General features: G+C 42.1%; 2 protein-coding genes across 4 annotated transcripts in view; one reads left to right on the top strand and one right to left on the bottom strand.

Annotated features, from left to right (window-relative positions):
- Window positions 1-191: 191 nt before the first annotated feature.
- On the bottom strand, window positions 192-4,876 carry timm9 (translocase of inner mitochondrial membrane 9 homolog). The gene is made up of 4 exons (XM_064927821.1): window positions 4,785-4,876; window positions 4,299-4,360; window positions 1,971-2,066; window positions 192-711 (listed from the first exon to the last, which is right to left on the bottom strand). The coding sequence occupies exons 2-4, from the start codon at window positions 4,335-4,337 to the stop codon at window positions 580-582; spliced, it is 267 nt and encodes an 88-aa protein (XP_064783893.1). The 5' UTR covers window positions 4,338-4,360; window positions 4,785-4,876; the 3' UTR covers window positions 192-579.
- A 204-nt stretch (window positions 4,877-5,080) lies between these two features.
- Window positions 5,081-9,516, top strand: part of kiaa0586 (KIAA0586 ortholog) — a 122,611-nt gene continuing 118,175 nt past the window's right edge. For all 3 annotated transcript variants that reach the window (XM_064927815.1, XM_064927816.1, XM_064927814.1), the window contains exons 1-7: window positions 5,081-6,054; window positions 6,177-6,235; window positions 6,346-6,409; window positions 6,847-6,916; window positions 7,069-7,231; window positions 7,404-7,613; window positions 7,926-8,112. In XM_064927815.1, the coding sequence (XP_064783887.1) occupies window positions 5,724-6,054; window positions 6,177-6,235; window positions 6,346-6,409; window positions 6,847-6,916; window positions 7,069-7,231; window positions 7,404-7,613; window positions 7,926-8,112 (1,084 nt within the window). In that variant the 5' untranslated portion in view covers window positions 5,081-5,723. The remainder of the gene's footprint in view (window positions 6,055-6,176; window positions 6,236-6,345; window positions 6,410-6,846; window positions 6,917-7,068; window positions 7,232-7,403; window positions 7,614-7,925; window positions 8,113-9,516) is intronic.

The raw sequence follows: 9,516 nt of genomic DNA, 5'->3' as shown, positions 1-9,516 counted from the left end.
TGTATCAGACAATCAGCATCCAGAACCCAAACTACCCGGTTTATAATCTTCAACCTCTGGTTATGCATCTCTAGGCCAATGACCTTCAAGTGAGGACAGTTGTCATTATTACCATCTTGGCTGCAGTGACAATCCATTACCAACAGAAAGCAGTGATTTCAAGGTCAAACAACAGGACATTATACAATGGGTAATTTAGCAGTATGCCAATGTACAATTTAGTTTAATGAATGGTGCAGAAACATTTCAGAGAACAAATGGGCATTATCATAGGATAAAGGAGACAAACTAATACCCAGGATTGTCATTACCTTATTCAACAATCAGACTTTAATAAAAACAAAAGTAGCTACTTTATTTTTATCTCATGTTCTGCCTGGATCGCAACTCAACATGATCTCATACATCATGATCAGGCTTTTCTGGATAAAAGTGTCCAAGCAGTCATCAGCCCCAGCCTAAGAAGTAGAGGAGGTAGACAAGGACAAGTTTGTGGCTGGTGTTAGCCATCCACTGATTCACATTGAGTTGGGACCAGACTGGATGGGCGACTCCTGGCGTGTAAAGGGCAGAATTTGTCTACCGTGGTCCCATTAAGCCTGCTTTCTGAGCCAGGGCTTCGTTCTGCTGGATGTGGTACTCCTGGAAGCGCATGGAGATGCGTTGGGTCATCTTTAGGTACTTCTGAAGGCAGCTCTCCGAGCAGGTGGACTGAGGTGGAAACAATGACACAATCACATAATCACACCTCTCCAAATATTGCTGTACCACCGCAAAGGCTTCTACTCTAAAGAAGCTAACCTGGTACAATGTGAAATTTGACAACATACATGAACATTCAGTGACAACATTTTGTTGATAAGCAATGATGCCACATTGTGTCCTATTTGACCCATTACTTAACATTGTCCCCAGGCTCGATTGCTAGAGAGAACCTTCTGATGGATGAGATTACCTACTACAGAGCCTCGAATGACGGGACAGTATTTGGAAATATGGCCTACCTACTCAGTAATAAGTACGAGGTCGTGTTCCTCTGCTCAGATCCTGCATGCATCAACCAATTGCTGTGTGCCAAGTCATCGACTGTGCAGTCTGCTACCTGCACATGTTCGTCCACTCCAAAATATTTCCACAATACTACATACAGTGCAATTTGATGAATGGAAAGAGACGTCTGCTACAAAGTTGAATGACATTGCAGCCTGGTCTCATAGACTAGAAGTAACATAGTAAATGTAGATCCAGGACATTCAAATTAGGCACCAGATACAGTATGAAAACCCCGCCTACTTCTTAGATCATGTTTGAATGGCCTTCAAGATATCGTGATAATTTAAGACATGTAAAATATATTTTTTTTGTGGATTAATTTACTTCTACCCAATGCCTTCTATGATGGTTTACAAAAAGAAGACAATCATGAAAAGCTGATATAATTTAGGATATCATTTTGAATGCCATTCAAAATCAGCTTGGGACATGATCCAGAAAGTTTGGTAACAGCACAAACATCATTCTGTTACCATTCTATTTTATAGTAAATGTGTTTTTGTACAATTTTATTTGGAAATTGTTTTAAAAAGTAGTCATTGTGCATAGAGTTCTATGGTTTGTTTAACTTTGCAATCATTGGTTTTGTTTGACATACATTCTGCTACCGTGGAATTGCCCTATACATATGGATGTTGCTGAAACATGCGAGCTCGACCTTATGTAAAATACCTATCCAGGCGTATCAGCTAACCAAACCATATTGTTATAGCAATCTGGTGTCCGACAGCAGTCGATGATATGGTATGCAACCATTGGTTGATGCATGCAACGTCTGAGCAGGGGAACGCGACTCTAATGCGGTTAGCTCATACATAAAATACCTATCCAGGTGTTATAAGATCTGACATGCATCAGCAACGTGTGAGCGGAGGAACATCACCGGAGTCTTGAAGACATGCAGGAAATCAACCTACCTCCTCTGACTTGACTTCTCTTGTGGTAAAATCCTTCACACAGTCCATGAAGCAGTTCTCGGTGAGTTTGTTGTAGGTACCAAGAAATTCTTTAAACTGTGAACACATACATATTAAACAGATAAAAACGCACCTTATGGAACAGAGGGGACTGTGAAAAGAGAGACACACACGATAACATAATCATTATACACGCACACCACAGGAGGTTGGTGGCACCTTAATTGGGGAGAATGGGCTCGTGTTAATGACTGGAGCGGAATTATTGGAATGGTATCAAATACATCAAACACATGGTTTTCATGTGTTTAATGCCATCTGCTCTGTTCCAGCCATTATTATGTGCCGTCCTCCCCTAAGCAGCCTCCACTGACACACACGTACACATGGATTGTGTGTTGTAGATATGTGGTAGAAGTAGCCTTGGCTTCAATACAAAACCGAGGAGGCCGGTCGGCCTCACCCCCTTCCATAGACATAAATGTCCCTTTTTCAGGACCCTCTCTTTCAAAGATAATTCGTAACAATCCAAATAACTTCACAGATCTTCATTGTAAAGGGTTTAAACACGGTCGCCCAAGCTTGTTCAATGAACCATAAACAATTAATGAACATGCACCTGTGGAGTGGTCGTTAAGACACTAACAGCTTTATTAAGGTCCCAGTTATGAAACTTAGGACACTAAAGAGGCCTTTCTACTGACTCTGAAAAACACCAAAAGAAAAATATCCAGGGTACCTGTTCATCTGCGTGAGGGTGCCTTAGGCGTGCTGCAAGGAGGTATTAAGACTGCAGATATGGCCAGGACAATAAATTGAAATGTCCGTACTGTGAAACTCCTAAGACAGTGCTACAGGGAGACAGGACGGACAGCTGATCGTCCTTGCAGTAGCAGACCACGTGTAACAACACCTGCACAGAATCGGTACATCCGAACATCTCACCTGTGGGACATGTACAGGATGGCAACAACAACTGCCCGAGTTACACCAGGAATGCGCAATCCCTCCATCAGTGCTCAGACTGTCCGCAATGGACTGAGGGCTTGTAGGCCTGTTGTAAGGCAGGTCCTCACCAGACATCACCGGAAACAACGTCGCTATAGTCACAAACCCACTGTCGCTAGACCAGACAGGACTGGCAAAAAGTGCTCTTCACATTTGTGTTTATCGTCGAAGGAATGAGCGTTACACCGAGACCTGTACTCTGGAGCAGGATCGATTTGGAGGTGGAAGGTCCGTCATGGTCTGAGGCAGTGTGTCACAGCATCATCAGACTGAGCTTGTTGTCATTGCAGGCAATCTCAACACTATGCGTTAAAGGGGAGACATCCTCCTCCCGCATGTTGTACCCTTCCTGCAGGCTCATCCTGACATGACCCTCCAGCATGACACTGCCACCAGCCATACTGCTCGTTCTGTGCGTGGTTTCCTGCAAGACAGGAATGTCAGTGTTCTGCCATGGCCAGCGAAGAGCCCGGATCTCAATCCCATTGAGCACGTCTGGGACCTTTTGGATCGGAGGGTGAGGGCTAGGGCCATTCCCCCCAGAAATGTCAGAAAAACTAGCAGGTGCATCATAGGCTGATCATAGGATCAGGGCTTTATTCAGGAACATTTCTTGGGATTCTTTGATGTGTCAAGTGGGCAGGATGCACAGTCTGTGTTTGACTTTATGAATTTTGAGATGTCAGAGTTTAACTTCATAGAGAAACTCATCATCCAAACCTACAATGGCGCAGCTGTAACGGAATGTATCTGCTATTTGTATTTACAGCTAACTCCCCTCCTGTTCCCTGATTAAGAGGTGATGACTACTCCACTCCACTACCATTGTCAACTTTCTCCTGACATTAACAGAAGCCCCAGCGTCTCATGTGCCCTCTCATCCACTGGCACGTTGAATGTTTCCCTTCCAAGCACTGCGAGTACCCCTATCACTTTTCTCTCATTACTGTATGTAGTCAATCACATACACAATCACATTATTACACATCACATTTTACTCCTTGCTTGGACTAACTCATTCTTAGCTCTTGTCTGACTGTGTAGTGTCTTGTTATTGTTTTTTGTCTTCCCAGTAAAATCCTGTCCTGCACTGGTCAAGCCTCTGAACACCTCAACTCATGCCCTCATTCAATCACTGCTGTGAAGTAGCCCTCTCATCCCCCTTCCCCATAATACTGTACTATAAATGTGTTTATTAAATGCTTTAGATTAAAATAATTAGTCTTTGATGACTTTGAAACATACCGTGAGTCTCCCATCCTCCTCAATTTTTCAAGTCACCAGTCTCCACTGGGGTGCGAGTATCCTCAATTTACATACCTGTTTAACCTGGTCCGCTTCTGTCACCTGGATAGACATGGTGGTTCAAATGGACGATATTTCTGTTGGATTAAAGTTACACCCATGAATGTAATCGATTGAATGACATCCTTAGCCCTATCCATTGTTATGTAGCTATGATGTCCGTTCACTAGTTATAATTAGCTAGGAAAAGGGAGTACTGAATTACCAAGATAGCTACAGAGTATTAGTTGATTAGCTATATATGACACCTGACCATGAATTCATAACTGACCATTCCATAGCTAGCTACTACATAGTTTAAGCAAGCCTTGTGTTAGTTAGCTAGCTAGCTTAGTGGACAGCTAACGTTAAAAGGTCCCTAACAGGCTAACTATATAGCGCAGTTCTGAAGGTCAAGTGAAGCATTTGAAGACATTACATATATTTTGATATCAAGTTGTGTGCACAAAATGCATAATAAATCACATTTTCTCTAACACAGCAAAAAAGTCATTCACCCACCCAGATTCCGAAGGACATGTGACGTTGTGAAAAGGGGACTGCAGTGGCTGCGGCACCAACACTTTTGAGAGGCTTGAAAGGCCAGATATTGGAAATTAAAAACAGTTTTTAAAACAGACAAATAATTCTAGGATAATATTAAATATTGTATACGTTCGTGGGGATACGTATGGAACTCAAAATCGAAAAGTAAATTGTCGAAAATAATAACCGAAATGTCAAATTAAGATGAATTTTGTGTCACTACATAAACACTCCGATGTAACACGATGTAATTAAAATATTCAGTACCTCATTATCCTGTTGTTCGCTGCCCACCTTTTATCTAATATAAATAATGGTCAGCCAAATACTTTAAATTATTTAATATTTGATTAATATATGTTCTCTTTTGATTAATGTTTCCTCATCCATGGAGTCCCTATCATGCACAGCAGATGATGGCGATATTTCTCGCGGAGAGAGGATTGGTCGTTGACCGGAAGTTATTGTTGTCAGCAACAGTTGCTGTGTTTTCATATTTTCCATCGTTAGCTAGCAGTTGTGAAGCTATTATGTATCGTTCGATTCTGACCTCGGGTTGCAACGAATTCAGTTTGTTCAAAATTATATAGGTCTAGCTAGCTACTTCCTACTGAGTTTTGTCGCGTTGTGCTTTCAACTGTTTAGAGGTGTTAGCCAGCTAACGTTAGTAGCTAGCTACTGTTAGCATAAAGTCGTCATTAAACAAGCGTGAAGCGGGATATTTGAATGTTCGACTTCCTAAGGAAAATGACGACAATGGTTGTTTATTTATCTATATCAACTCCCACGGTTAGTAACAACTATGTTATGTGTAACGCCTGATCGGGTCTGGTGTTGAGCATACTAGCTATCATACTCTACTCTGCTGCAGTGCTCGCTACTAGATAATCAACTGAGCGTCAGAGTCGATTAGATATGGCTCATACTCTTCTGAGCCGATCAAACGAACTTCTGAACTTTGCAAGGAATATAAACCTTGACGAATCCACTTCAAGTTCTGATGCTGGAGACGTCTTGATTCGTGCAACAAAGATTCACTTTCCTGAGCGGAGCTATGAAGGGCAGAGGGATTTGGGGTCGTTGTCCACCGTATCTAATAACACAGACAATGTAAAGATAACAGTGAAGAAGTCCTCTCTTCTTGACGAGCCACCAAAGATCGAAAAGCAAAGACAAGCAAGGAAACAAGAACACAGGCATGTGCCTCCTGCCCTGCAAGCAAACCTGCCATCAGTTTCACCCTCTGGTAGGCTTAGTAAACCCACACTTGTTATAAGGCCAGTGAAACTGTTATATTGTATTGCAGTTGTATATGCCATTGATTTCAGTCTGACCAACATTTTGCTCTTCCCATGTTGTCTTTTCCAGAGGGAACGAAAGCACGCAAAAAGAGTCCGATAAAAAGAGTCCCGCAAAACGAGTCCCAAGTAAGATGTCTTCTAGCTTGTTTTTTTCTGAGAAGTGTGTGCCTCACAAGTATGTCACCCATACTAATATAATACATTTTAAACTGGTGTCATTTCATTTCCAATGTCAGGTTCCTAGTATAGATGGAAAAGAAACACTGACCTCTGTTCAACCTAAGGGCAGTGAGGACAAAGGTAAGTGTCCTTGGGCTAAACCTGTGATGTACTGGACAGCATGCTGTCATTGATTATCTACTGGCTACTTAATATACAGTGAGCTCTAAAAGTATTGGGTCAGTGATTTTGTTGTTTTGGCTCTGTACTCCAGCACTTTGGATTTGAAATGATACAATGACTGTGGTTAAAGTGCAGACTGTGATTTTTAATTTGAGAGTATTTGGAGATAACTTTATTTGAAATAACTATAGAATATGTTTCTAAACATTTCTACATTAATGTGGATGCTACTATGATTACCAAGAACCCGGAATGAATCATGAATAATGATGAGTGCGAAAGTTACAGAGATATTAATATCATAAATGCTAACCCATATTGTCACTGTCCCAATACTTTGCGAGTTCACCCTAAGCCATTTTGTATCCTAACCCCACTCTTGGATTGTCCCTTAGACCATGATCTGCTAATATCCCGATATGCTGCTGGTGGCAAAGGGGCAATCTTGGCAGCTCTAAGACAGAGGTAAGCATGGCACAAAGCTGTGGGATGATTTTCCCTTTTTGCATGCCAGATGTATTTGTGTTTGTAATGTTTGTCTACATTGCAACACAGTTGTACATCCCAAATCTTTAGGTGTTAGTCATGAGGACTCCATTCGATACTGTTTTCCTCAGGTCCCAGACTGCCCCCTTGAGGCGAGAAGTGAAGGTGCAGTTACTGGACCAGCGGCCACCATCGAGCCAGGAGCCCCAGCCTGTTTCTGGCCTCTCAGGGGATACGGGAGCTGCCTCCACTGCAGCCGTGGTCACAGCTGCTGCCACAGCACCACTCATCAAGGTATTGTTGTAGCAGAGCAGTTATGTGTTATTTTTTTCTATGTCCCTCTGAGATTATGATGCCATGTGAGAAAGCTTTTGTAAGTCCAAACCCCCCAAAGTCTACCTAAAATTCTTAGTGGACTGAATGTGGATGCCTAATGGTTTGTTTCTGTCTTTCTTTCTTTTTCCAGGCTCAGAGTGACATGGAGGCATGTGTTTCCCAGGTGTGGGAGGGGCTACAGAGGCTGCTGGAGTCAGACAGGTACCCAGGCAGGGCTCAGGAGGCCAGAGAGGACAGAGCATCAGAGAGGGTGACCCAGCTGGAGGAGCAGCTCAATACCGTGACCCAGCAGAGACTACAGCACCTGGAGTGGATTCAGAGCCAACAGATGGAGCTGCAGGTACTTTCGGGAAGGAGGAGCACTGAGCCTTCACTTGAGTGCTCCAGATAGTAATATTTTCCTCAATAATTTGCTGTCATTCTAATCATTGCATGAAGTTATGTAAGACTGTATTTATGTGGACCCCTAAAGTTGTACACATCTTTATACAGTCCCAGAGTCTGAGTATGTCTGTAGTGTTTCAAGCAGTGTGGTGTTCGGTGTACTTCTTTTTCTATTGCATGTTTCATCACCGCTATACTCAACTCTTTTTACTTTTAGTCATTCAATAATAGTTCTGACCACTTCATCCATGCCCTCTCATCCTCTCAGAACCGTCTCCTGGGCTCTGCTCTGGGTGTAGTGACTGGCCACACCCCTGTGCCCTCACCCTCCATGCTGAACACTGGCCCTGCTGCCTCTGTATATCCAGACCCTCGGCTTCCTCAGGACCTTCCCGGTCACGTTCATATTACCCACCTTGATGCTGCAGACTGTTCCCCTGCTGTTCCAGCCACAGGTAGGGTGCTTCGTTTCCTGAGTCAGTTGCCTCATTGAAACAAATGATGAGAATGGCATTGAGATGTGTCATCAGAAAGTGTTCACGCCCCTTTACTTTTCTTCCCACATTTTGTTGTGTTGTATCCTGAATTGAAAATGTATTAAATGTAGATAATTTTTTTTGTCACTGCCCTACACACAATACCCCATAATATAAAAGTGGATGTATGTTTTTCGAAATTGTAACAAATTAATGGCAAATTAAAAGTTTTAAATGTCTTGAGTTCAATAAATGTTCTACCCCTTTTTTATGGCAAGCCTAAATATATTTAGGAGTAAACATTTTCTTCATACGTTGCATGGACTCACTCTGTGTGCAATAATAGTGTGACTAATTATCTGTTTGGTCTCTCAGTCGAGCAGTGAATTTAATTTTCTTTTGCAAAAATGGAAGCATGTCATAACCAAAACCGTGTTAAGCAAATCAAAATAAATCACTGACAGTGTCATCACCAAAGCATCCCCACACCATCACACCACCTCCTTCATGCCTCACGGTGGGAACCACACATGCTTTTACCTACTCTGCATCTCACAAAGATCCGGCAGTTGGAAACAAAAAAACTCAAATTTGTACTCATCAGCCCAAAGGACAGATTTCCACCGGTCTAATGTCCATTGCTTGTGTTTCTTGGCCCAAGCATGTTTCTTTTTCTTATTGATGTCCCTTAGTAGTGATTTCTTTGCACCAATTTGACCACGAAGGCCTGATTCACGCAGTCTTCTCTGAACAGTTGATGTTGAGATGTGTGTTACTCAAGCATTTATTTAGGCTGCAACTTCCTAGGCTGGTAACTCTAATGAGCTTATCCTCTGCAGCAGAGGTAACTCTGGGTCTTTCCTGTGGTGGTCCTCATGAGAGACAGTTTCATTATCGTGCTTGATGGTTTTTGCGACTGCACTTGAAGAAACTTTCAAAGTTCTTGAAATTTTCGCTTTGACTGGCCTTCGTGTCTTAAAGTAATAATGGACTTTTGTTTCTCCTTGCTTATTTGAGCTTGCTATAATATGGACTTGGTCTTTTACCAAATAGGGCTATCTTCTGTATACCTCCCCTACCTTATCACAACAAAACTGATTGGCTCAAATGTACTTTTAAGAAGGCACACCTGTTAATTGAAATGCATTCCAGGTGACTACCTCATGAAGCTGGTTGGGATAATGCCATGAGTGTGCAAAACTGTCATCAAGGCAAATGGTGGCTACTTTGAAGAATCTAAAATATATTTTGATCTGTTTAACACTTTTTTTGTGTGGTTAGTACATAATTCCATATGTGCTATTTCATAGTTTTGATGTCTTCACTATTATTCTACAATGTAGAAAATATTACAAATAAAGAAAAACCCTTGAATGAGTAGGT

The sequence above is a fragment of the Oncorhynchus masou genome, chromosome 21 (assembly GCF_036934945.1).
Source record: "Oncorhynchus masou masou isolate Uvic2021 chromosome 21, UVic_Omas_1.1, whole genome shotgun sequence".
Taxonomy (NCBI): Eukaryota; Metazoa; Chordata; class Actinopteri; order Salmoniformes; family Salmonidae; genus Oncorhynchus; species Oncorhynchus masou.
The sequence above is the reverse complement of the archived record's forward strand: the minus strand, read 5'-3'. Positions and strand labels throughout refer to the sequence as shown.

Excerpts from the sequence above, each read along its gene's own strand:
- timm9 (XM_064927821.1), bottom strand. The coding sequence starts at position 4,337 with ATGTCTATCCAGGTGACAGAAGCGGACCAGGTTAAACAG. Across the intron at positions 2,067-4,298 it reads AAGCGGACCAGGTTAAACAG|TTTAAAGAATTTCTTGGTAC; the intron begins GTATGTAAATTG and ends ATGTGTTCACAG. Across the intron at positions 712-1,970 it reads GAGAAGTCAAGTCAGAGGAG|TCCACCTGCTCGGAGAGCTG; the intron begins GTAGGTTGATTT and ends TTTCCACCTCAG.